The sequence below is a fragment of the Ornithodoros turicata genome, chromosome 7 (genome assembly GCF_037126465.1).
Source record: "Ornithodoros turicata isolate Travis chromosome 7, ASM3712646v1, whole genome shotgun sequence".
Classification (NCBI taxonomy): Eukaryota; Metazoa; Arthropoda; class Arachnida; order Ixodida; family Argasidae; genus Ornithodoros; species Ornithodoros turicata.
In genome coordinates, this window is record NC_088207.1 from 23832697 (window position 1) to 23860596 (window position 27900).

Consider the following 27900-nt stretch of genomic DNA (forward strand, 5'->3'; position numbering starts at 1 on the left):
CGTGTTTAGAAAGATTTGGAAGATTTTCTTTCTATGTACCACACGTAGCGGGATACAGCTGCTGGAGCACTACATGGGTGTCGAGATCTGATGTCACGAGAGGGACAGCCTGGGTTACTCCTATAGACCGTTTACAGCAGCCAGTTGCTTCGGGCGCTAGTAGATGGCGCCACAGTAGCCACGCCATTGCTTGCCTTCTGCGAGAGCCTGTGTACCTTTGCCTATGTGAGTCTTTCCGACCTTTTTTGCCGCTGTGCTACAGTTATGTGCAAGATCTGGAAAAGCAGGGGGAAGACTTGTTCCGTGATTGAATGTAGAAACTGACCACCTGAGATCTGATCGTGTGGGACGAAGCTGTTTGTTAAATTCACGAGCCGTCGCTATACAAAGACTGCCCGCGTTCGAGGCCTTTTGCAATGCACGGGTTTCCACAAAGAGAGAAAAACAAGCTGATTCGACAACAGTAGGTATCGAATCTTCAGAGGAAGGATTTCAAACCGGGAGAGTCAGCGAGGGTAAGTAATGCAGCCCTCAAGGTGGCGCAGCATTTCTGCGTGAGCCCCAAACTCCGCTGTAGGCGTTGGCTGCTGCTTGTGAGATAAACTTTCCCCATAGTTGCAGGGGTCACGTTCCTTGTAGTTGAACGGTTCCGTGTACATGCCTTGTCAGTGCACGAAGCACTCGATCGTGAGCCCCTTGTTTGTAGCCTCTACAAGCATGATGAGCGGTGTACAAATATGACTTCACCTGCTGCTCAAACCCGCTTTACATGTGCATGTTGCCGCCAAAGTGGGCCCGAAGCTAGTCTCTGTACTACACGTTCTTCTCACTGTTTGTGTCGACCTGATGTCGGCCTTTAAAATTCATACACCATCGTTGCACTGGCACAGTACTACACCGACATGGCCGCTGTCAAACAGTTTCGTTCCCTTCGCAAATTCTCTGTAGCTCAGCGCAGGCTTTCCGTCTCCCTCTAGCTCGTTGATCATGTGGTTGTATACATCTGAAATCAACAATAAAAGTATATGCTACTTCATAACGACAACATAACAGCCCTTACATGCATATCTTTCTCAGGCAGTTGTACCGCAACTCTTGCGATAAAAAGCAAGAAATCACGATCTTACATTATGAACGTACCCACAACATAACGTATGCGCAACAAAAGAAGAGGGGAAAAAAACGCCGAAATATGTAGTAACTCGAGCATAGTGGGGTCGATCATCTGGGACGCACGAGGACAGAAATATCACTCTAAATCAAGCAAATTCACTCACCTTACCGTTGAAGCTTCGGCCAAAGCCTCGTGTCATCCTTCCATCCGGAATGTATTGCAAAAAATTTTAAATCGGAGAAAGCGTCTCTGGGTTGCACCGCCGTACTGGTGGTGGTGGTGATAGTGCTTGCCGTTGTCGGTCTCACGTATGTGGGCAACGTCACGACTCACGCCCTGGGGGAATGTGCGTCCTGGGCCGACTTCTAAAGGACAAACAGTGGCACCGCAAGTAGACGTGTTTTATTGACAAACAGTTTTATTGCCAACGTGCGTTAGACGTGTTTTATTGCCAACAAATGGGGGAAACCCAGGAAAAACCCCAGACAGCACAGCCGGCACCGGGATTCGAACCCGGGTACCTCCCAGTCTCGACGTGACATGGCCAGCACGCTAACCACTGAGCCACGGGAGCTGGTGCACCGCCGTCCTACGTGCGCCGCGCCAACAGGCAGCCGAAAGAGAAGGCAAGCAGTGGCGGGCAAGGTCACGTGCGCTAAGATGGCGGCGCCCAGATAACTCTGCTGTAAACGGTCTATTGGTTCTCGCGAGCACGTGACCACTCCCGCAGCCGGCTCACAGGCGAATGTGCCTGACGTGATGCTACAGCTGTATCAGTCCGCTATATATTCGCGGTGCCGATTTTTACTCGTTTATTATCTCCTTTGATGTGAAGTTTGGAAATGCAGGTTCACATCGACGCGAATGCAGGTCGTTCGTACTTGTATTTATCCGAATAACTCTTTGGGTAGCGTCACGACCCCTTTAAAGGGAAACTTCGCAAGTATTCGAAAAAAAACATTAGGTGAGCGTCATACCGAACACGAACCGCACCCTCGTATACCGAATACAACATTTGCGTTCACTTTGCGCGAATAATTAATTCCTAAATGATGAAAATAGCAAACCGAAACCGAAATGCGAAGAGCAGAAAACAGAGCTCCATACTACTGCGGTTCGTCCGGAGGAGGATACCGTGACGTCACCCAGCATCGTCGTCTGCTTCGAAATCTGCATTCTCCCTTGCCCATGGGGGAAGGAAAGAGAGGAGAAGCCCTATTGCTCTGAGAAGTGAAGCCGAGATTGGAGACCACTCCAGTGACATCACCGCTCGCCTTCCGGTTTCGGTTACATACATCTCTATGGGTGCCCCCAACTCATAGTTTCGGAATACTTGGAGAGGTGTGGTGCTAGCGCGCCGAAGTGGCCCTCAAAGTGGCATGTGCAAAGCGACCTGATTGGGCTATTCAGGTAACGTGACCATCGCGTGGCTCCAAAGAAGCTACAGCTCACCTTCTATCCCCACCGTCACTTGCCCCACGCTTCTCTCCTCTGTCGAAGGGCCGTTGGGGCGCCTCCTTTTCTTCAGGGGGCCGGACTCGCTCAAAAAAGCGTGACCAAAAGGGAGCTGCCATCCGTTGGTCATGGAAGGCGTTGCTTTCCGTTGGCTGCTTCATTCCGCTAAACTTGACGTGCTCGTTTTCTGAAATTCATCACTTGCTATCTAACTTCGGCGTACTATAGGGGTATCTCATATGTATTTGTTAAACAAATAAGCAGTAAACCTTTTACCACTGCATCACTTGCTTGTGTGATGTCGCCCGTTCGTCACTTTATTATCACGAAACTCGACAGATCAGAACATGGAATGGCGGGTGGTTTCGTTTTTGCCATTTCCGGTTCCCGTTGGTTCGCAGAGCAGCATGAAGGTGACGGTTTACTGTGTGTATTCATCTTTGGATTATTGTTGTCTTTGGAAATACATGCCAACATTTGTTACGATGGGTAACGATTTATTGTTTTCGCTCGTAAACCATAGAAACGTCACTTCATCACGTCATAGGCGGTAAACACGTTCATCTGTGCTGGTGGAAAGCAAAGGGTTGGCGGTGTCGCGGGTAACCTCATAGATAAAACATGGTTCACGTTTGATATGACAATGTTTATCTTGTGATTCCGGTAGCTCTACTCAATTCTGCACGTATCCTGAAGGTTCGTACGTACTCAGCGCAGTTACACGGCTTGCCTCGCGTCCTACGCTGGACGTCGTTCCCCCCATCGGCTCGTTTCCGCCGTTTGTTATCCCACGTGACTGCACAGGGTTGGCAACAAACGGAGCAGCTCTGCTGAAGTTAGGGGGACAGAAATTCGTCCACTAACACTGTCCATGACTGCGCCTGGGCGGTCACGCTCGGGGATAGGCGAATCCCATTGACGGCGCGCCAAGTACGTTCTCTAGCGTCTTCCTATATTAACTATATGCTTTTCTTCTTTCCTCCATGCCCTTGCCGGTTGCCGGATTATGTCAGCAGTGTGTTGCATTCAGCGCCGTCTCGTTTCACAGGGGTGAAACGCTCGCTTCGTAATAAATTCATTTGAATAAGATCTGCGCAGTTTTGGAACGAGGTATTTCGTACACATGTTCCTGACATCCGAAAGGTTACGGATATACCACAACCTTTGCCGTGATTTTGTTGCGGTCAGTATCGACAACCGCCCTATCGAATAATACTTCAGAAAATCTTTCAAACGAAATCTCTTAGATCGCTGAAGGAATTTCTATAAGGTTATGAGACTAAATCTTACAAAATTTCTCAGAGTTTCTTACAGGGATTCTGTAGGATTCCAGGGAGGCTTTCTTACAGGATTTCTTACAGGCAGTGGCAATGCAGCTTTCTTCTTACAGGGTGGCCTGTGAGGCTTTCTCACAGGATTTCTCGAGGCCCGCAAGAAAGCCTGTGAGAAATGGTAATGGGCCACCCTGCAAGAAACACCCTAAGAAAGCTGCACTGCCACATAAAAATTGAAAGATCCCAGACTTACTTGCTGAGAAGTATTGAGAGTAAGTCGCATGCCGTCACTATAAGGAATGTTGCAGCACATTTGTGGCCCAGCCAATAAATTCAGAAAGGCATGGCCAAACGCATTGTACACGTACTTGAAATGTCCAATGCGACGACCAAAAAATTTATGCATGTGATTATGCCATGTTTTTGTTTTGCACCTTGGGAACGCATAGGCTTTCTTGCGTAAAAGCACCACCCAACTTTCTCGAGACGAGAATGGGTTACGACCACGAACTCGGATGCAATGCGTTAATTCCCGCTGCCTGTCGCTTCTTACGAGTTTAACCTAGAAGAAATAGCATTTCAAAAAGCACGGTTACAACATGTGTGTGCGTGAGAGATATGCATACAAATATGTAACATACCTTTTGCCCAAAGCACAGTTTGCTATAACCATCTGACTGCATTCTACCTTCCGATCCACAGAATACCTGCAAACAGGGGTAAAGACGCATAAAGAATGGGAATGCATAGCACGGACGATTATGTACCAAACGCGCACGTGCTATATACCTCAAACGCGACGAAAATCCTGAATGTCCGGCGACATTTGCTTGAGATGCCTAGCTGCGTCCATGCGCTTCCTCGTTTCGAAGCAGACTAACTAACTTGCTGGCAGTTCGAACAAACGCCTCCACTAATGTACGATGGAATGTCATGAGAGGTTATATAATTAATAGTTTCAATAGGGAACGACAAAGCGGAGCAACCATGACACATCTACCTAAGAGGGATTATTCACAAACATACGAAATGGCACGAACTACTTTCCAACACGGACGACATATCACTCTCTGCTGCCCGTCAGTTCTTGCTTCATGTTCATCCGACAGGGAAATATCCTTCAAAATTTCTCTTAATACTGAAGAGAAGTTCGTGAGAAAGTCAGTCCTGCATGAATCACGCTGTTTTCTCATAGAAATCACAAGGCCAGACCTTGAATTATACCACAGGATATTTTCTCATTGGTGTGCCTGTGAGGATATGTATAAGAATCTGCATCCTCTGTAAGGAATTCTGGGAGAATGCTATGTTTCTTTGAGATTTTCTGAAGTATTTTTCAATAGGGCGCGGCGAAATTCAGCTAGAAATTACTCTATTGGGAATTATTCCTTGATACGAAAGGCTTATGGGCAAGAAGCATTGTCATCATATTATGTAGTTTGTAGATTGTGTAAAACAACACATTATCCTAGAACCGTGCAACGAGCATTTCTAAGCTGTTCCGCACACGCCTATCACGAATTGCAAACATACCGCACGCAATCAAACGCGGTGTCTTGAAATTCAGGTCGCCGCGTCAGCACATTCTTACTACATGATAGCGAAGGCATGCCCTAGGTATTCCTCCGATAAGCGACATCTCAAGAAAAGAATGCGAGACAAATTCCCCTCATCAAGTACTCCATCGATCTCGCGCACTCGACCACAAGTACCCTCACCGATTGTGAAGCGATGCCTTTTATCTTCCCCTGGACTGGAGTGGTTCCGTATAATCTCACCTATCTCGCAAATTTGCTCGGCCCCTTATCGGAGCACCGCATGTTAATTCGCTAGTGCCAAGAGGCAGCGAAACTGTCCAAGTAAGAGAAAAAGTTATCGCTCCCGTCCCGCGACATATATGACTAGCTTCTTGCAGTTGCTTCCGAGACCCAGTTCAGCCCGTACGATGGCACTCCTCCTCGTCGCCGTACTCTTCGCCCTGCTGGTGCGGATATCAGATTCAACCTGTCCCGACAAGGAGCGACTTCGACCCTGTCACTGCTACACCTTCGGATCGTACGAGAGAATCGAATGCCGGGAGGTGCAAAATGTGGATTCCCTTCGTGCATCCGTGGCAACGCTTCGCGGGACACACGTCTTCGAGTTCGAGCTGGCGCTTTGTGACCTAGCCCAAGTGCCGTCAGACATTTTCAAAGACTTCCGCGTCAGTGAACTGTACACGTACATGGTGAACTACTCAAGTGCAGCTGGCACATTCAATCTGTACGAAAGTTTGGACGAAACGCTGTACATGATGGAGATTAAGCGCGGGCTCAGTATGGACCACTTTAACTGGACGAGCATGCAGCGATTGAGCAGCCTGCAGCGACTGTACATCTTCTCGTCGAATTTGATGAGGATCGGACCTGAATTCTCAACGATGCCGCAGAGCCTCACGCATGTTATGGTTCAGGGAGGTGACCTTGAGGTCATCGAAGACGGCGCGTTTGCCGGGCTGCAGCTAAGGGACTTGGAGGTGTCTTACACGAAACTTACGACGTTGTCACGACAGATATTTCCGCCAGCGGCGGATAAGCTGGAAGTGCTATCTTTCAGGTGAGTCCTCTGTTGCTATGCAAACAAGGTATTTACAACGCACGTCATCGTCATCGACCAGTTTGTGATGAAGGTTCCTCTGTCGTCATATGCATGCCTCATTATTTATTGCTCGACAGATATATACCGCGAAAGAGAGTGCCCCAATCGGCAATGCACCGTTGTTCCCTTGTCAGAAATAGCAACGTCCATATCTTGGATATCTCGCGGCGGCACCTGCTTGGCCATGAATGGGCAAAACACAATCGCAATGCAAAAAAAGCACCATATAATCTGCCCGCTCGCGGCAGTATCATTGTATGGGCAACTTTGCGGAATTGCTCGTGTTTCCATTCTACAACTAATTGCGTGGGGGTAACTCTCTGCAGTGGCCGCAACAACAATAACAACAGATAAATTAATGGTGATGAATGGGGAAATTCGCCACATAAGATGCGGCCCACTACAACAAGGCACAATGGGCGGGACGAGATGTGTCCTGATGATGAGGTGATGAACGATGCTAAATAGGGGTCGATAGTCCGTGGAGTCAGTGAGGCATCAACAGAACGGTAGGCAAAAACACAGCACACAAAAACACACACTCAGCACACAGGTACGCAGGCACATCATAAGGTAGAGAGGAGACCAGAGTCCCTGAGAAAAATCTTGAAGTACTCAAGAGCTCGGCGATTGTCGATCCGGTTAGACCAAGGGCCGAGGATGGTTGCCAATGTGGATAGTGCGGCCGCGATCGGTCGCAGGCGACATCGCAGAGCTGCTCTTTGGGAGGTGTAAAGATGGCAGACCGCATCCTATATTGGTTGCGTTGATGTCACTTTATTTCATGAAAGTCAAATATTGGTCTAGTTGGGACCTATCAAAATGTGGGCTAACAGCCTAACGACTGATGCTGACACACAAGGGCAGTTTCCACTCTCAGCTCCAGTTGCCGTTCCGAGTACGTAATATTCTACAACTTACACGCAGGACCATGCGTCTACGTTTCGAGTTTCCCCCCCTGCCCCCCCCCCCCCTCTCTCTACCACCGTACCGTCTTTGGCCGTGCGTTCTGTGGGTGATCCCTAAGCACACATGACGCCCCGAAACGAAATGAGGCGCAACGAAATGAATGAAAAGCATACCATACTGCTTCCATGGAACCTTTGTTATATTCTATATTCTATTGAAATGATAGACTTGTACATAATGCGTTAATATATGCCTCGCAGAGACCACACTTGTGACCGGCTAACGATGCAGCAGAGCTTTACAGACGACTGTCATCGGTTTGTGTGACGCCAAACACCGTGAACTCCCGGCCATGCGGCAGTGATTTTCGCGCCCCCTCGGGCGAACGTCTGGAGAGGCAATTGTCCCCCCTGCCCAACCCCGTAGACGCAGGACCTGCATACACGTACATATACATAATCTATATCTGCAGCGAACGGGGGCAAATCATTTGATACCATGTCCCGGCGCCGCCTCCTCTACGGAAGCCAGTGACAGGAAATTGATACGTGGCCGTTGCTAAGTATCAATATCGGGTACGACGGTCTGCTCGTGGTGAGACGATAGACGAGGGAGTACATAATAACACAGATGCCTTTATCCATGGGCGACTGCATTATATACGGCGGTTGCGCCGCAACGCGTATAGCGGACGAGAGCAAAAGAGAGCGATATAGCGCTTTCCTGCACATGGCAGTTCCTCCAACTGGCTAAACTGCTCGGATACCCGCCGGTAACCATTCCCCATAAGACCTTTACCTGTTTTTGTAATGTTTCCTCAATCTCACCATTCACCCAATAACTTACTGTTGTCAAAAATTCTAGTTCACTTATTGCACCGAGAAACGTCAGCATGAAGCTGGTAGACAGACTAAAACCGAAACAAATGGGCAGGGAAGGGCTGGGTTTCACGAATGGGCACTTGTTCGCTGCCTCCTATTGAAAGAAAGGTAGGACCGAAGGTCGCGTCCCTGTCAGGGACCATGTGGATCCCCTCAAGACCGTGGCTTTCGGGCGCGACCTTGCTCTCCCCTAGATTTGAGCGTAGTTCAACTCTACCAAATTGGTGGCGCTGTCGAACACTATGACGTCATATGTTTACAAACAGGGAGGTGTCTATTTCTATATTCTAGATTCTATATGTCAAACAGGGATTTCCACCTAGTCTTCTACCACGACGTCGGGATACTCGTCACAGTACGAGGAGGACCGTTTCTTATGTCCAATTCGTTTTCTTTTTATTTCAACAGTAACACAAAAAGTATACTGCACAACCATTCCGACTGGATACTGCATAAATGGTCTCTGCGAAGGTTTAAAAAGAAATCATTTATAAAAAGCGAATCGTGAAGATGAGGCCCTGGGGCATACGCCCATCCACCCCTCATCCCCCTTCTGCTGGCGACGAGAATCGAACCCGCGCGCTCTGACCTTTCCTCAATTGCCATACTTGGAAGTAATTTAAATCTAGACGTTGGTGATAGGCTTAAGAGTTGCGTCCGTTGTAACGACAACAATTTTACTTTGGAATGATGAATGGGGAGTTCCATCGGCAGGGGCGATGCTTTACCCTATTGTTCGTTGTAACTGTTGATTCAGCCACTGTGATTTTGGCTTGCCACTAGCGATTTCCTTCTTCCTTTCGGAAGAAATTGACATAAACAACAGTGTGCCATCCCTAGGGGCGTCCAAACCCATCATGTGCTACTTCCACTTTCGCTCTGTTGTTACGTCAACAACACTGACCAGGATATCCTTATCAGGTTCCTGATTCAGAACACACCAACGAAGTCCTTGCTTTGCTTTGTTTGCGCTTTCATCCTCACACAATAGTTATGAAACAGCCCAAGTTATCAACATACTCCTAGAAGGGCTACACCAGAGCGTAATCGGTTATGGTAAGTTTTGAAACAAACCCTTATCTGATGTAGGGGCCAACAGCACGGGACTAAGCTTGTGGAACGTTATCTTCGATAACGATCTTCTAATCTATATCCTTGCGTCCTACGATGTACTACTGCCTTGCAGTAGGAACCCGTGCGCGTGAGTAGACATTGCCCTGCGATACAATGCCCTTGTCGTCGCAGTTATCGATTGTGCAATATCCACGTGTGACAATGTGTCACGCTTTGCGATATACAACTTGCACCTTGCCAAACCCAAGTGGATAATACGATTCTCGTTATCGTTGATGGGTAAGCACCTGAAACATAATCCTGTTCTCTTGAGAGTACGTTCGTTGAAGGTGTTGCCAAGTTCTGTGATGCAATGGGCAAACCCAAAAGTCAATGGATGACGTTCACACGAAACTCGTGCTTGTTTAATCTCATCTTTCATTGTTCGCCTCTAGGTTGCGTTTGAGCTGCAGTCTCCGGGGGCAAACGATAAGCGTGTATTCCAAACAGAGCAAGGATGTTTCGTTCCCTGTATTTTTTTTTTTTTTCTCACCTTCGGAACCTATAAACACCTATAAGTATTGCCGCAGGATTTCTATCTCCGGAAGGGTGTCCGGCTTCCGTAGGGGGTGTGGCACTCCTGACTGTCAGGGCTTTCTTATCCATTTTGAAGCGTATTTTGGGGTGTTGTGAGATTTTTTCGAGGGAGGGGGAGACAATAGGAGCGTGTGGTGGGGTGCGGGGAAAGTCCCCGCCTCTAAGCAAGTGACAGAGTGTGGTGTAATTGTCCCAAATTCTTTCTGCAGTAGCAGGTAACCGTTTACGTTTACGAAGAGCTGAGTGCTGCAAGGCTGGGCGATCCTCCCGTGGTTCGGTTCCCTCTCGCAACGCGGCGCTGTGGTAACGCAAGGAGCGCCTTCGGAAGCTACAGCGCCCGTTCCCTTGCGAAAGCTAGCAAAGCCCGCGCCACCAAGGGCAAAGGAGCATTCGGAATGATGCAGCTCTGTGTTTTTATTTGCTGAGAATGAGGGGCGTACACCCTTCGTCTTCTTTAGACATTTTAGGGAATCGTAAGCGTCGCCCCGACTCCCTACATATCTTACAAATGGGAGGCGGAGCGCCCTTCGACGTGTTTTAGTGAACTTCGACAACTCCCCATGCTACGAGTCCGACTACGCCGACGTGGCGACACCTATGAGCGATGGGAGGGGTTGAATGGGGGAGAACATATGTTTATTATAAAAAAAATGGGGAAAGGGAGGGGAATGGGAAGCTGTGACATTGCGTTCTCATAACTGTTTCGTTTAACTGCTCTGTCATCTCTTTCTTTCTCCTGTGAAGTACTTCGCAAGCTTAGTATATAAGCACTTTTCGGACGAAAAGAAAAATAGCCAAGCAGATTATCGGCCGATGCCGAACATGGCGGTGTATCGCGCGGTTTCATACATGGGTTTCCGGATGCGACCGTTCCTTTAAAGCACAGGTAACACACTAAGCGTCAACCACTGCACAGAATGCTGCCGCTATCACTCCTGATTCATGCACACCGCCCTTCGCACCCTTTTTTGTGACAGTTGACATAACCGATGAGTGTCACAAAAAGGTGTACACCTCCCGGTTTCAACAAATCAAGAAAGAGAACGATGTCATTCGGGATGGTGGTTGGCCAGAAGCGTGCTATGCAGTGAAGTTCTCTTAGAAGTCCTCCGTCCTTCCTTTGTGTTTTGTTTTGCTATGCGTTTTCCTTTTCTTTTTTTGGCTATAGTCGTGACGACGCCCACTTCTGTGTGGCCAACAACGGCGAGCCTATCCTGCCATCACCCCCCCCCCCTCTCTTAGAAGTCTGCCCAGGGCGCGCATTCCCCCAGGGCGCCAGCCGTGACGTTGCCCACCTCTGTGAGGCCGACAACTGCGAGCACTTTCACCACCACCGCCACCACCAGTGTACGGACTCTAAAAACAGAGCTTCACCGCATAGCACGCTCCTACACTCTTAAAAATGAACTTCACCACATAGCACGCTCCTAGCCCACCACCGTCCCGAGTGACAGCGTTCTCGCCCCTCGTTTTCAACAAATCGGGGGCGAGAACGCTGTCATTCGGGACGATGGTTGGCTAGGAGCGTGCTATATGGTGAAGTTCATTTTTAAGAGTGTTGTCAACCATCATCCCGAGTGACAACGTTCTGTACACATTGACTTGATGAAAACGGCGGCGTGCGCCATTTTTGTCGCAATTATGAACTGCATAATGCACCAGGGTGGTGGTGGTGATTCTTCTGAAAGAGATCGCCGCTCGCTCTGTGGTGCTCGCCGTTGTCGGCCTCGCAGAAGTGGGCAACGTCACGACTAAAATGCCACAAAAATGGCGTACGCACTCGTTTTCAGCAAATCAGGGGAAATAACGACGTCACTGGGGTTGATAGTTGGCTACGCTCTAAAAACTGGTGGTGGTGGTGGTGGTGGTGGTGGTGGTGGTGGTGGTGGTGGTGGTGGTGGTGGTGACGAAAAACCGGCTTGCCGTTGTTGGCCTCACGTATGTGGGCTGCGTCACGACTGTAACCAGGATGAGATAAGATGGTGTGATAACAGGATGAAGGAATGATGACGGCCGAAAGTTAATATTTAGGGCTGGCACTGCAGAGTTGCCGAGAAGTCCGAGCAGTACCCATAGCCTTTGAGCGAAGCAGGATTCCTGGAGAAAGTAGACGAGGCTGCGAATTTCGGAGTGTTTTTCCGTGAAAGAGCCTCTTGGATGTAAGGCTACCCCAGCAGCACAATGTACTGAAAGTCGAGTGCAATAGGAGTGGTCGGTATGTGTCTTATCAGAGTACTTCAGTTTCACGAGTGTGTTCAAGGCCTTCCACGTACCCCTATTGCACGCGACCTTCAGTACATTGTGCTGCTTGGGTAAAAACTGAAGTTCGTACGCCCCCCTCTCTCTTGGAATCAGAAGCGATCAACCTATCATTCGTGACAATGGTTGGTGCAGAGTGTGCGATGCGGTGAAGTTCAGTTTTTAGAGTCTAGGGGCGTGCCATATGGTGAAGTTCATTTTTCAAGAGTGTATAGTCTGAAAGTTTTGCTGCATTTTTGCTACGTTTTTTGCTACGTTTTGCTACGTGCTAGGATGCTTCCTATTTAGTAAGGAAGGAGTATTCTACCGGGGAAAAAAAAAACAGATTTCTACTGCGACCTGTGTGAACAGCGTATGGAGCTTGTGAGAGGTACCGCTTGCTGCTCGTTAGGCCTAGATGATGTCGTTTCAGTAGTTGAGATGTACCTCTTCGCAGTCTTGGATTTCTAGTTATTCTGACAATGATATGCACATTACTAAGCGACGACTAAAAATGATATCCCTACTTTTGCAGAAACAACAAGCTGCGCCACCTTCCAGACGACATGTTCGTCGATATGCCTTCTTTAAACCTCCTGGACCTCAGTGCCAACGAGCTAGTAACATTGTCCGAGAAGGTCCTCAAGCCGGTCCTGCAGAACATGCATTTGGTTGACATCAGCAGTAAGTAACTTCAGTGACAACGCTTGAACATGCTTTCCAAAATAACGTTGCCGATAGCGCAAGTTTGCCCGGCTAGACGGTGCCCATGAAATTTAATACTGATAATCTTAGAAGGAAGAGGACGGTTCGAGACACTGCTATTCTCCAAAGATTTGGCAAACGGCACACACGAACTGGACTATCGCGTTGAGGAACGTGGTCCTTTTGAGAGAGGCTTCTAGTCTTCAGGGACCCCAGGGGGTCATCACCTCCCGAATGGTAAGAGAAATATCGAGGTAGTGGGGTCGAACTCGACCACAACTTAACTGATAGCTGTAGCATCAACGTAAATAGACAACGTATATCATTCTTGACGATGCAAATTGTTGCCGAAGTGTTGACTGCACTTCCGGTGTGCGGTATGTGGTGGGCCTGTGGCGCATCTCAGACTATTCGGACGCACCCCTTGCAACCGCTTCGACAGTGCGTGTCACAGCAGCCCAGAGCTCTCCGAGTCTTCGACTTCGACGTTGTGCATGAGCCCGAAAAGAGGCAGCAGTGTGTAATCTAAGCGCGTCGGCGACCAGTTGAACATACGTGCAGTGTTTTCTGTTGGGCTTCAAGATGCACTTTTGAAAAAGGAAGTCTCCTGGCAAATATCAATATATATGCTGTAACTACGTCTATCTTTTTATCAGGGGGTCCCTGATGGGTCACTTTAAAACCTAGCTCGAAAGGACCATTAGATGAAATGAGCATGGTAGTGCTTGAAAAATATGTCAGGAAGTCTAGAGATTAGGATTACGAACGCTGGGGCACACATATTCTCACAAAAGCTACGCGTGCAGCGCGCTGTCCTGGTGCGCAAGAGAGCTTGCAATATCGCCGATCAGAAACTGTCCTTCCTTCGTCTGCCGGTTTGTGACGTCACGTCATCCACCCAATAATGAGCACCACTTCGTTCTTACTTTCTGCGGTTATATTTGGCGCCACCCATTCAGCGGCCGACGCAGAGCAGTTGAACTGAGTAACGGATAACTCGAGGCCGCGCCGTGACGATGGCTGGTGGCCTCAATCGTAGGTCCAAGGTTTTCACACCGATCCTGTTCCTTGTCTCCACTCCCGGAGCGCCGACGACTGAAAACCCTTTCGTGATGGATGCGAAGGGTTTATTTACATATGGCTATTTAAACGTTTGACATTTGGTCACCATAAGACAGGGAATCTGGTGGGCTCGCGATGTAATGTTTCCGAGCGTGCCTTCCGCATCGGAGCCCAGATTCAGATTGAGTTTTTTGGCCGTGCAGGCCTCTAAGAGGTGACATCTTGACCGGTGCCCCCGCTGGTAACTTCACCAATCAAACGGTCCTGGCCCTCAACCATCCAATTTCTAATTGGCCTAATTTAAAATCTCAACTGGACCAGGACCTCCCAAATGTCCGCCGACTGCTGGTTATTTAGTGCAAACGGTCCTGGCTGTCAAGCCGCGCACTTCGGAACTTCCAGCAGTGTAAACTTCTGGGTCATTCTACAGATTTATTGCCAGTGGGGGCCTCGCGCTTGGGCCTCTGGTGTCCCCCCTCCTTGAGCTACCGCGACGCCTTGACGTTCTCTGAACTCCAAGTTCTCCCTTTCCACGTGGGGAGTCAACTCCGCACACGTGCTTCGCGCCGCTTCTCGCTGGCGACCTTTACAAACCGGTCGGCTCGCTCTCGCCCTGTTTTCCGGACGATTCTCGGCAGTCAGTGTAAGTGGTCGATGATATGACGTCACAACGCGCCAGAAGGAGCTGGGAGAGTTTCCTGGCGCTGCGAGCACACTTGTAAACTAAGGCTGCGTTCCAATACCTCGCGCCCGCGAAGCCGCCTGACTAGGTAGCTGAGTAGACCCCTTTGCTTGTCACTATTGGAACAGGCTTGCCTAGCCGAGGCGCCTGTGGCGCCATCTCGTTGCTCACGCAAGAAATGCGTACGGCGCAAGCGCAGCAGGACTCGAATGCGCTAAGTTTGTAGGACATCGTGCATAAACTGTCACCTTCACAACTAAACATGTGTTGCAACTCTCTGCGCAGTTTTAAAAAACGTACCACTATGTGCAACTTTACATTTAAAGCCAGCAGAAACAGCGGGCACGCTGGTACCGTCAACGCGCGTCTCCATCCCGGCTGTCAGATGGTCAGGCGTATAACTAGACTGCATCGATGCGCACTAGGCGGTAGCCGACAGAATAGCGGACTTGGCGAGATTTGGGACGAGACTTAACATGGCGGCACTTCCGGATAGACCGCTAGGCGGTCGACTAACCGGGGTATTGGAACGCAGCCTAATTGTCCCAGGAAGTCTATATTCCAGCGTATAGCAACACCGAATTCTAGGCGCTGGAGGTGGGGGAGATTTCGCTCTCCTAGCCAATGACGGACACAAGCTGCACAAGCTGCAGCTCGCGAGGGAACCGGATGCAGGAACATCGCGGTGACCTCGCGGAGCAATACACCACAGAAAACATAGTGCGCACGTAAAATTGAATATTGAGGATTTTTGGTACTGTTTGAACTGGATACCTTGGATTGGACAAGTGGGAACATGTTTAGAGTTGACCTCACTTCTCGATGTTACAACAAAATTAATGTATAAGCGTCCCGCATCCTAAACGGCTGATGATGCGCGACGTCACAATGACGTGTCGCTATTGTCGCCAGGACGTCGCAGGGCGGGGCATGAGGGCGAAAGAGTGCAGTGAATATTCGGTCGGTTTGGACCCATTATTTACTTTTTTGCGACAACATTTTTTTGAAAGCGTTCACCGTCGGCAACGTACCACAACGCATTTAAAAAAAAGTGTGCCTCGTATACCTGTTTATTGCCCCCTTTAATTAATATTTTGGAGGCTGCAGACAGCCGGATAGGAAGACGGCTCTACCGGGAAAAGAACGTTCAGTGACACCCAGAGGCCTAGAGGTGCTTTGCACACGCAACGTGCACGCATGACGTGCACACGTAACGCCTTCTCTTGGTTTAAAACCCCACCGTCCTCGGCAGCTCAGTCGGTAACGTGCTGGGTTGCTGAGCTCAAGATCGCGGGTTCGATCCCAGCCGAGGGCGGTAGCAATGTGGGGGAGGTAAACAGTGCTTCCAGCGCAGCACCGTGTGTAGAAGATTTCCGGCGCACGGAGAACCCCATGTTGTCCAAATTATCCACAGTCCTACCCCGCGGCACGTGCAACATGTCGCCACACTGCGCAGGCAAACCTTACGTGTAACGTCACACTACCATTACCATTATTACTTAAAACCCCGTTTAGCAAAAGCTCCGGAGCGAAGGGGACAGAGTGGGACGGAACGCGCTCTATACAGAGCCGTTACTTAACCTACCCATGTTTATTGTCACAAAAAGGCGTACTCCCCGGACACCCACCCACCCCGTGATTTTGACAAATCATGAGTGGTATCGGTATCATTCTCTGCAACGGTTGGTCTTCGCCGTGTCATGTCGTGAAGTCCTGCTTTCAAAGGTGCAGGAACACATTTGGGCTTAAAGAGGCAGACTCTCGTTAGTACACTCTTAAAAATGAACTTCACCGCATAGCACGCTCCTAGCCAACAATAATCTCGAATGATATTGTTATCTCCCTTGATTTGTTGAAAACGGGAGGCGTACGCCTTTTTTGTGACACTTATGCTGTTCATAATTGTCACAGAAAAGGCGTACGCCTCCCGTTTTCAGCCAATCAGGGCAGATAACGATATCATTCGCAATGATGGTTGGCTAGGAGCGTGCTATGCGGTGAAGTTCATTTTTAAGAGTGTAGCCTAGTTTTTCAATTTATAGTGTGCGATTGGTGTAACCCTTGTTGCGTGCGTAGTCTTTTTAACACGACAGCAGGACATGGATTGTGTTTCAGGAAACCGCTTCCACTGCGACTGCAAGATAATCTGGATGACGAGCACCTTCCGGGACACGGCTGTGGGCGTCCAATTTTGGCGCCACGACGACATCACCTGCTCGGCGCCCATGGAGCTCGTGGGCACTGACGTGATTTCATTGACAGCCGAGAAGCTCCGGTGCGAGAACAAGAACTGAGAGACGTCAAGCCACCGACCCTGTCCTTGTGCAAATACCTCGATTTTGCTGTTTGAGCACAGTTTAAAGAATATTGGCGAAGGTATCGACAGTGACGTGTTGTGCAGTGAGAGGACGCATTTCTTTGAGCATTTGGACGCTCAAAATTGTGCATACTGAATGCACGTCCCGGTGGTGTGAACCCGCATTTGGACTGCAGCGGTCAGGGAATGGTTCCTGGTGTACCCTGCACTCTTAAAGCAGTACTTCACCGCATAACATACTAATAGCGAACCATCATCCCGAACGCCATCGTTCGCTCCCCTGCACTCTTAAATGTGAACTTCTCCACATAGCACGCTCCTAGCCAACCATCATCCCGAATGACACCGTTCTCTCCCCTGATTTGTTGAAAGCAGGAGACGTATACGTACGCCTTTTTGTGAGACTTATGCTGAAATATTAATTGTCACAAAAAGGCGTATGCCTCGAGCTTTCCACGAATCAAGAGTACAAGAGGTATCACTCTGTTCAATGGTTGGCCGTCAGCGTGCTATGCGGTGAAGCTTTGTTTTAAGAGTGTGGTTTGTTGGAAAGAGGAGGAGCTCTGTGTGACACTAATACCCTACACTCTTAAAATGAGCTTCGCCACATAGCACGTTTTTGGCCAACCATGATCCCGAAAGACAACCTTCTCGCCCTGATTTGTTGAAAATGGGAGGCGGAGCCTATTTTAGGTCATTATGTGCGTGCGTAATGGTACAAAATAGGCTCCGCCTCCCGCTTTCAAGGACGAGGACGTTGTCATTCGGGATGATGGTTGGCTAGGAGCGTGCTATGTGGTGATACTCATTTTTAAGAGTGTAGCCACACGGCAACCTAATGCATCAAATGCAATGGAAATCTCGAATGACATCGTTGTCTCCCCTGATTTGTTGAAAACGGGAGGCGTACGCCCTCTGTGTGTGTGTGTGTGACAATCATGCCGAACATAATTGTAATAAGGCGTACGCCACCTGTTTTCAGGAAATCAGTGGAGAGAACAATGTCATTCGAGATGATGGTTGGTTAGGAGGCGAAGTAAATGTCATTCCGTTTAACGCATTAGGCTTGCCGTGTGGCCAGGGTATTATGCAGTTATGCTGATTGTCACATAAAGGTGTACGCCCAGCACTTTCTTCGGCCTGATACGTGGTGAAGTTCTGTTTTACGATTGTGTTCGCGAGCGTCAATAAAAGGAAGAACAACTACATGCGTGTAGTTTTTGGAAAGAATGTGATATCATCTTGTAACTGCCCTTGCGCATGTACCGGAGTGTCGACTGGACCTAACATTGGATCGACTGTTCAAGAGCACATTTGAGTTCCTTGTAAAAATGTGATTGTGATGACGGGTATCTGTGGCGGCACCGAACTTTGCCGACCGATATCAGCCACTTTTTTTTTTTCCCTTTGAGGATGATTGGGACTATAAGACTGTTCGATATTTAAGGTCGTCTAGCACGGTACGCCTCCTGAACTTTCCTGACTTCTATAGCTCGTCGACTTGTTAACCAATCGTTGAAATTAAAGGTAGTGAGTGCGTGCCTTTCATCGTTGTACCTTATTATTGTCCGTCAGCATTGAAAATGTACATCAGTGAAGACTTCCTGAAGGATTTTAGTAAATATACGCGTGTGTACGCACCATATAATACTTGCATACCCGCATTGGGGATTAGCATACTTATATAGGAGATATATATTTATTTATGTGTTTATGGAGTGCTCGAAGGAATTACGTAAAGCATGCCACTACACTCTTAAAAATGAACTTCACCACATAGCACGCTCCTCGCCAACCATCACCCCGAATGACAATGTTCTCGCCCTAGATTTGTTGAAAACGGGAGGAGGAGCCTATTTTGGGTCTATTATGCACGGCACAAAATAGGCTCCTCCTGCCGTTTTCAACAAATCAGGGGCGAGAACGTTGTCATTCGGGATGGTGGTTGGCTAGGAGCGTGCTATGTGGTGAAGTTCATTTTTAAGAGTGTAGGACGCACAACGGTAAGAACATAGACGAAGAAAAATCCAGCGAACCTGTAGGGGAGTATTAAGGGAGTTGCCACTCCCTTCAAACGGGAAGAACAGACCGGAACAGAAAGTACAAGTGATACAGAACTACTGTGCAGCAAAATGCAGGTTCCTGCGAATCGTGACGGCGGGTGTATTTCGAAACGATTACGTGTTCACGTCAGAGAGCCCACATAAAAGCCATGGGATGAAGTAACATTCGATGTGGAAACGTTATGCGCGTACAAGCCGTCCGTCATGCGTCACTGTCTCTGAGCTTCCTGAAAGACCTGGGGAATCGTTAGTTCTCGTGCGAAAGGCCAACGCTTTCCCCTTGCACGGGGTCTTAATCGTGGAAGAGATGACAGTCACTTTCGACACGTGAAGGAAATTGTGATCCAGTAATGCAGTATATGCACGCTTCTTTCTCGCTAATATACGACTTGACTATTCAAACAGTGGCGGCGATATACTATATGCTTCTAGTTATTTGCGCCGGAGACAGCAGGCACAGTATACGACTCAGGCAAGTGCAAAGAGAAATAAATTTGGAAAGAGACAAGGAACGAGGTAATTTGGGAGGATGTGAACCTGGAAGTTTTCCAGGAGAATCATCGTTAAGCTTTACAGGGGTAATACGTATAGAGGATGAGCGCGGATGCGGGTACACCCGCGGTTAGTCGCGGATACCCATGCAGTTTGGCGATTTGCGGGTAGAAGTTCATTGTCAATGGCTATAATCAAAAACGACATCAATAAATCCTTATGTGAACCTAACATCAGGCTGTAATTTCCGACCTTGATGTCCTGATGTCGCATCGGACAGGTCTTGATGTCCCGATGTCATACCATGCTCTGATGTTCCGATGTCAAGCCAAACATCTCCATATTTTCTCTTTTCTTCTCACATATCCCCCCTCCTCTAAGCCAGACCTTGCTGTCCTGATGTCGCGCTAAAACGTGCCTTGGCATGCTGATGTGCATGCAAATGAGGCAGCTGTTCGCGCGCGAAGAGGTGTTCCAAATCATCATCTATATAGGACACACGACAGAAAATAACGTGCCAGCTCACAGAGGGTTGCGTTTTGTATAACATATTTATTTGAGCCAACTCATCTTTTTCAATATATGTATTATAACAAACTACAATACAGGCTCCATGCACCGCTATGTGAACATCTAAAAATATATGCACTCGTTGGGGACGTGTCTTGAATATCTTGCTGTGACATTTGTGCTTTTGTACTTGTGCTTTTGTAATATGAGTAGAAGAGTGACCTAGGAGACTCCTTCAGGAGACCTACACTTTTAAAAATTAACTTAACCGCATAGCACACTCCTAGCAAACCGTCACCTCGTATGATATCGTTATCTGCACTCTTAAAACAAAGCTTCACCACATAGCACGCTGAAGGCCAACCATTGTACAGAGTGATATACTTCTATGAATCTTTATTTGTGGAAAGTAGGGGCGTACGCCTTTTTGTGACAATTAACATTTCTGCATAAGTGTCACAAAAAGGCGTACTCCTTCCGTTTTCAACAAATCAGGTGAGAGAACGATGTCACTCGGAACGATGGCAGGCCTCCCCCAGGATGGCTAACCTTCCCTACCCTTAAACCAAGAACCAAGGAGAGTGCTATGCAGTGAAGCTCAGTTTTTAGAGTGTGCCCTTATTTGTTGAAAACGGGATGCGTACGCCTTTTTTGTTACATTATGAACAGCATAAGTGTCAAAAAAGGCGTACGCCCCCGTTTTCAACAAAGAAGGGCAGATAACCTGCCTGCCTACACTCTTAGAAATGATTTGCTGAAAACAGGAGGCGTATGCCTCCCGTTTTCAACAAATCACGGCAGACAACGATATCATTTGTGATGATGGTTGGCTAGGAGCGTGCTATGCGGTGAAGTTCATTTCTAAGAGTGTACCGTGTTAAATACCAGTACACTCTTAAAAATGAACTTCACCTCATTGCACGCTCCTAGCCAACCATCATCCCGAGTGACGTCGTTCACACCCCTGATTTGTCGAAAACGGGAGGCGTACGCCTTTTCTGTGACAATTATGAACAGCATAAGTGTCACAGAAAAGGCGTACGCCTCCCGTTTTCAACAAATCACTGCAGATAACGATATCATTCGAGATTATGGTTGACTAGGAGCGTGCTATGCGGTGAAGTTCATTTTTAAGAGTGGAGTATGTACCAGACTAAGAATCACTTACACGTAATGGAACATGTGAATGATTAAATGTGATAAATATCCACAGCGTGTCTCTTGGTCTCGTTGCAAAAGCGGTCAAGCCAGTGATTTTCCCAGCACCCCTCCACACAGCCCTAACACCCCCAAAAATTTGACAACCCCCCCCCCCCAGGAATTGCTCATGAGACACCCCCCTCCCCCAGTGGAGTGTCATCCTGGCTGCCCTGTCTAGTATTCAAATCAAGCCTTGATATTTACGATGCCTACTGGTTTTTAACGCTCTGAGTAAAGCATAAAAAAAGTAACAGCAGTTTAGCGTGGTTACACCGGATCATCGTGCGAGAGTACGGTGCACTCGGTGGATCACGTTGCTAAATGTGTGGTAACTGTACTTGTGAATGAGATATGCAGGAACGAGACCGAGTGTTTTGCTCTCGCACTAAAATGTTGATTTCATAAATGGTTCTATGAATCGAATACTCTCCTCAGAACCTTCGGAATCGCTTCCTCCGCATGTTGACGCTCTGATGAAGATATTCATCGAAGAACCACAGATTACGCGACAGCAGGTGACGCCTGATGGCAGCACCAACAAGTACCACGAGTTAATAGATAAAGCTTTTGAAAAATGGGTCCGGAAACCAAGGAGGCCATGAAGGGGAAACTTACCGCTTCACATGAAGAGAACTGGTCTGCGTCATATGTGTGTTCTTTTTTCCTTTTTTCTTTTTCTTTTTGCGTTTCTCGTGATCTGTCCTCGTTTTCTGTTTTAAACGTCACACAACGTTTTTACCAGAAATGAAGATGCTCGCAACCCTGATCTACCTAGGTGGTATTTTGAGAGCAGCAAAATAATATTCACCGTAATAAAGCGTTACTGTTTGAAAATTGAATGTGGCTACATTTAGTCAGAAACACAGTTGTTAATGGGCAAGTCTTCTAAAGCGCATCTGTACCCCCCCCCCCCCCATTCCACTCCTTTAAATCCCGACTCCCCCAAAACGGAAATCCTGGGAAAAACCACTGGGTCACATCATACGTGATGTCATAGGATATGGTCACATGGTTGTGACGTCATGCGAAACCGTCACATATTATGCCGCACCCCTCCCACCCCCAGTGATTTCCAACACCCCCCCTGGAAGAAAATCCTGGGAAAATCACTGGGTCAAGCTCTTGCTCATACTGGAAACCATACACAAGTTGTTGGGCCCTTGATATCAGTTGTCGTGACCGACGGCTTTTTGCCTTCGTCGAACTCCACGAACGCACAAAAGAACATTCCTACGCACTTGACGGGTATGACTTGAAAACCAACGCTGAACGTATATGTACAACGTGATATAGCCACAGATTAAAGGCGATTGAAACGGATTGCAACAGCAGGCATTCCCACAATCGTGCACGCCAACCCACCGAGATTTACATCTGACAACTACGGTTGCGCATGTTCGATGCGAGGGCAATCGGGATGCAATATTAGCACAGCACGGCAACATCAGAACATCAAAGCCGGTTCGAAGGACAGCAGAGAAACAGCAAAACGAAAACAACAACTTGTCGGTAAAAACATCAGAGGGCGCATCCGATTTCTCTGATGTCACACCAGCGTGTTCCTGAATCCTGAGACGTCAAAGGGTACAGGGGGGTAAGGGTTAGGCCTTTGTCAATCAAAGTGTTTCGAAGACATTAGAGACATCAGAATATGTCACATCAGCGCACTTTGAGAACATCAGACATTTCTGGGGCCCTATTCTCGTCAAAGTAATCGACCCCGATTACTTCGTGATAGCGTATAGATAAAGCAGGAAGAATGCATAACCAAGTGCTCGACTATTGGTGATGGTTGTTGTGGTGGCGCTAATAAAAGAGCTCGCCTCACAGAGGTGGGCAACGTCACGACTAACGCTCTGGGAGGAATGTGCGTCCTGGGCCGACTTCTAAGGGAACTAAGCACACTAAGAAAAAGGGGTGCGAAAACGTGGTAACTTCTATAGTTACCACCTAAGTCAACATAGCGTCGAGATAAAGGGTGTAAAATGGCGTGTTAGCAATATTATCATATATCCAAATTGCTACAAAAAGGCGTACGCCTCCCTCGCCCACCGGACGAGAAGCAGTAACCCTGCCATTCGTGGCAGAGAGTGAGTGGCAGGTAGCACTTTGCAACCTTTTAGGCGGAATATATGCGACAACTATTACCTCCTAAAAGGTCACATGCTGCTAAAAGGTCACATGGTGTAACTGCTCCACCCTTTTTTTCTAATAGTGTGTCTGACAGCGTCTGAGCTAAACCCAAGAGAACCTCCAGACAGCACAGCCGGCACCGGGATAAAGTGACAAGGTAGATAAAGCATGAAGAATGCAGGATCAAGTGTTCGACTATTGCTTAAGGGCGCGTAACATTCATTTCTGTTCTTCGCGCCTTCTTCACGTAACGACCAACGTCAGGCGAGACAAAAAGTAATCGAGGTCGATTACTTCGACGAGAATAGGGGCCCTGGCGTTGCGTCAGACTGTCGTTTTTTGATCGGCGGCGTCCTCGGGTAAATTCGCTTCTACCCGCATTACAACGGCCCGGTTGCGGTTTCGGATAAAATGCGAAAACTCGTCCAGCTGCGACATAACGGCAGGCATTCCCGCCAATGAGGTGACGCGGAAAAGGTCACGTGCATTCAAGGACCAATAGGACTGGCCGAGGTTCTCGCCTTGTTGATGTCAGACTGAGAAATTGGTTCAGGGGTTCGTGCCTCGCCAGCTACGGCATGTAGAGAATAAAGAGATTAACCCTGCAGTATACACACTCTTAAAAATGAACTTCACCACATAGCACGCTCCTAGCCAACCATCACCCCGAATGACAACGTTCTCGCCCTAGATTTGTTGAAAACGGTAGGAGGAGCCTATTTTGTGCCGTGCATAATGGCACAAAATAGGCTCCTCCTCCCGTTTTCAACAAATCAGGGGCGAGAACGTTGTCATTCGGGATGATGGTTGGCTAGGAGCGTGCTATGTGGTGAAGTTCATTTTTAAGAGTGCACGTGTACATGATGCAATAAACCATTCATGTTTCCGAGGCCATGAAGAGCGCTGCTACGTTGACCCAATACTGGCTCGATATATGCAATATTGGTCCGATATTGAACCACTATATTGCCAATAGCCGGCCAATATTGAGACAAGATGTTGTGCTGTTTGGGTCAGAAGAACGACACTGAAGGGACTGCATGAACACACCCGAAGTATACTTTGTTGGACAGTCCTCTCTCATGTCGCGATGCAACGCCAATTATAGAATCAAATTAAATTGAAATTATTGAAATCAAATTTAATTGAAGCAAAGCAAATTATTGAATCCTCATTACGGTTTGGGGCGTGTCGGCATGATAGGCTAGGTCTGTCATTCCACCTTCTTCCTCCGAAGTGTACATGGATGGCGCCAGTAGTGTTTGCCTATGCGGTGAGAATACCCAGAGCAAGAATGAAGCTCAGCGTGTGTCTGCAGAAAATGCGCACACGTCGCTGTTTCTGCTTGTCTCGACAGCGTGAAGAGGTCTTGACTGGTGTGAGTGGTTGAGATATTATCGCGTGTAAAAGGCCCACGGGGGACAAAAATGGTCACGTCCGCAGCGGTCTGGTTGATGTACTAATGGGTACACAAAGAAAAGTATTCAGAAAATAGTGCAGTTCTAAAGCAATCCTAAATTCTACAACGGAATTCTAAAACAGGTGACCCAAGTTACCACGAACCACCGTCAAATAACTGAAGCTGCCACATTGTGACCCAGAGTTGCCCAGCTCTTACCGGGGGAGCCTTCCAGTTTTGTATAAATATTAACAACGAATAAAGAAGGAAAGAAAGAAATGACAGTTTCTAAAACGAGTGCGCATAACTAATGCAGTCAATGTTGAGTTATCGTGTGTCGCTTTTACGGTTCCGTTTAAAGTGCCACTACTTTTTAAATGTTTTTTTTTTCTATTCTTTTTTTTTTTTTTCACTCAAAAACGCAAATTCTGAATGTCATCAGTAAACATTGCACGCTTCCACGAATTTTCGAAGGCAGCGGGCAAACCCCATAGATTCGGATTCTGCAAGGGACATGGCGTCATCGACAGTTGGCGTCTCCCTTCTACACTCTAACGAGAGCACTTCCAACACCGTCCAAATAGAGAAAGCCTGCTTACTCGTTCCCGTGATGTAAACACTGAGCGTCAGCCAATGAGTATCTTGTTTCCAACGGCCGTAGCCAATCACGAACGGGCTTTCAGCGGTCGTATAGCAATGGAAACGAGCCACTGTCAGCCGCACGGGCAGCCACTGTCGTCTGCGAGTAGCGAACATCCCCGCGTAATAAATGGAAAAACAAAATAAAGCGCAAAACGTTCCAATATTTTTCTCAAGACTATTTACCCGAGTTCTTTGCGAATTCTTGAACAGATAGAATGGCGAATCGCTGTAGCAGACGACTTCTGGCTATAGGGAGTTTTCACCTACGTCACATTGAGATGTGGCGGTGACGTGGCATGCTGGTAAGCTCCGCCCACTGGTGGTCACTTTTCGTGCTAGCGGCATTGAAACATGACAAACTGCACTATTTTTCAACACGACAACCGTAGTTTTCGTAAAGAAAATGTGAGAGCGACAATGACGAAGTGTCTTCGGGACAGAAGCAGGGTACGGACGCGACCTGATTTCGAAACACTCTTCAAGGCTTTGTTTTCGAGCAAACGCTGGATAATCTCGGCAGCTGCGCCGAAAAAGTGACCACCACCATGGCGGCGAAACGCGTTTGTTTGACGTCATGCAGGGCCGGCGATAGGGGTAGGCGAGTAAGGCGACCGCCTTAGGCCCCGCGCTTGCATAGGCCCCGCGCACGAAGCCCTCAGCCAGAGATTACTTTTTTTTAAATATCGAGTATGCACTTAATCGCACGCAAATGAGAGAATAATGTGTTATGTGCCATTCCGTCATGTGTTGAGAAAAAGTCCCACTTTTAAGAAAAATCCGCCAACCCTCCAAGCTATACCGAGGATTTCGCACCCTTCTCTCCCTACTACAATTTCCCGTACTGAATCTCCCACTGCGAAAGCCTTATCATTTCTTATCTTTTCATTACTGCTGGTGTGAAACAGGCCCCGCGATGTGCCTTTGCCCCAGGCCCCGCACACCCCTAGCACCGGCCCCGCGTCATGTGAAATCACCCTATGTGTGTCAATGTAGTGGAGGAGGTGGCGTTGGGTGGTGGTGCTTGTCAAAGGGCTCGTCGTTGTCGACCTCACACAGGTGCACTCCAAGAAAAAAGGGTGTTAAAAGGTGGCAACTTCCATAGTTACGACCTATAGGCCAACATAGCGTCTGACAAAGGCTGTAAAAGGGCGGCAAAAGCAATTATCATACAGTCAAACTCCTTTGCAAAGAAACTCAGGGGACAGCAAGAAAAAATCGCAGTAAAGGTATTTTCGTGAAAAAGGATGTCTATTATTGGACCCATAGGCTCCAGCGGGACCGCAAAAAAAAATTGCTGTAGTGGTATTTTCGTTAAAAAGGTGTTCGCTATAAAGGAGTTTGACTGTATATCCAAACTGCTACAAAAACGCGTGCGCCCCCCTCGCTATCCGAATCAGATGCTGTAACCCTCTCACCCGTGGCTGAGAGTGAGGTATAGTAGGTAGAATATTGCAACCTTTCAGGCACAACATATGCGACAACCGTTACCTCCCAAAAGGCGCAACTACTCCACCCCTTTTTCTAAGAGTGTGGACAACGTCACGACTAAAGCCCTGGGGGAATATGCATCCTGGGTCGACTTCTAAGCGGGGTTAAGATGTGGCTTAGTGGTTAGGTGGCGTTGGCACTTCGCCACTTAGCACGCCGTGCGCCAAACATTGTCACGAATGTATATAGGGTTATCGCTAAAGGTGTGCGCGGGAGCGGTTATATCCGCGCTATAGTCACTAAATAGTGAGCAGAGTAGCGACACTGAGCCACGCCGGCGAGCGAGCCGGCCATCTTGGGTCCGGCGAGGCTGCGTCGCCTAGCAATGGGACGCCAATTTGCCCTTTCTTCGCCGGAGAACAGCGCAGTCTCCGGCGCAAGTTATTATTAACGCAAATTAGCGCAAGTTATTATTAACGCAAATCGTTCACTTTGTTAGTTTACTTGGAGCTGCTGTGGCTGTTTGAAATCTGACGCGGCAGCGGGTATTCCGCTCACCGGGACATGTCTCCGCGTGTGCGAGCAGAATTTTTCAACTTATGTCGACTTCGTAAGGCGCAATATCTGCGATGTACGACGAATGTAGAGGCACTCTAAGCCAGAGAACCGCGCTAGGACCACAGCAGTGTCCGTGAAGGAAAAGATACGTTGATTGAACTTTTGCTGCAGGATATATGATCCTATTCAGAATATATCAAGTACAACGTAGTAGTACAAGTAGTATAGCCCATTCATATCCTACATGGACTACGGCTGAATGTACCGTACAACGCACGTCTTCTCTTCAAAAGGGGGAAAGTGAGACTTGTCGAACTGTAGTGGGTGTGGCGTTGTATAGAGGTCGTAGAACACATCCTTCTCAGGTGTCAGGTTAATGCTCGAAGGATATTAGAGACAAGCTCTCTCGTGTGGACTCCCCCGAGCCTTCGACATCGAGAAACTGTTAAGTGCTCAATCGTCCGACGAGGCGCTGAGGGCACTTGAAGATTTTCTACATACAACTGGGATTATGGACATTCCACGGCTCGCTGAATGGGTGCCGTGTGTGC

General features: G+C 48.2%; 1 protein-coding gene across 4 annotated transcripts; it reads left to right on the top strand.

Annotated features, from left to right (window-relative positions):
• Positions 1-5662: 5662 nt before the first annotated feature.
• On the top strand, positions 5663-18472 carry LOC135400362 (leucine-rich repeat-containing protein 24-like). 4 transcript variants are annotated; one of them, XM_064632201.1, is made up of 4 exons: positions 5663-6438; positions 12694-12842; positions 12954-13100; positions 16704-16780. In XM_064632201.1, exons 1-3 carry the CDS (start codon positions 5741-5743, stop codon positions 13061-13063), a joined length of 957 nt encoding a protein of 318 aa, XP_064488271.1. In that variant the 5' UTR covers positions 5663-5740; the 3' UTR covers positions 13064-13100; positions 16704-16780. The 4 variants fall into 4 exon arrangements, with proteins under 4 accessions (XP_064488271.1, XP_064488270.1, XP_064488269.1 ...); XM_064632200.1 differs by having other exon boundaries at positions 5664-6438; positions 16723-16811; XM_064632199.1 differs by lacking the exon at positions 12954-13100 and having other exon boundaries at positions 5667-6438; positions 16704-18472.
• Positions 18473-27900: the final 9428 nt, after the last annotated feature.

Bases quoted from the DNA above. Each gene is read 5' to 3' on its own strand.
- LOC135400362 (XM_064632198.1), top strand. From the start codon at position 5,741: ATGACTAGCTTCTTGCAGTTGCTTCCGAGACCCAGTTCAGCCCGTACG. The intron at 6,439-12,693 runs GTGAGTCCTCTG...CTACTTTTGCAG, and splicing joins CTGGAAGTGCTATCTTTCAG to AAACAACAAGCTGCGCCACC. The intron at 12,843-16,722 runs GTAAGTAACTTC...ATTGTGTTTCAG, and splicing joins GCATTTGGTTGACATCAGCA to GAAACCGCTTCCACTGCGAC.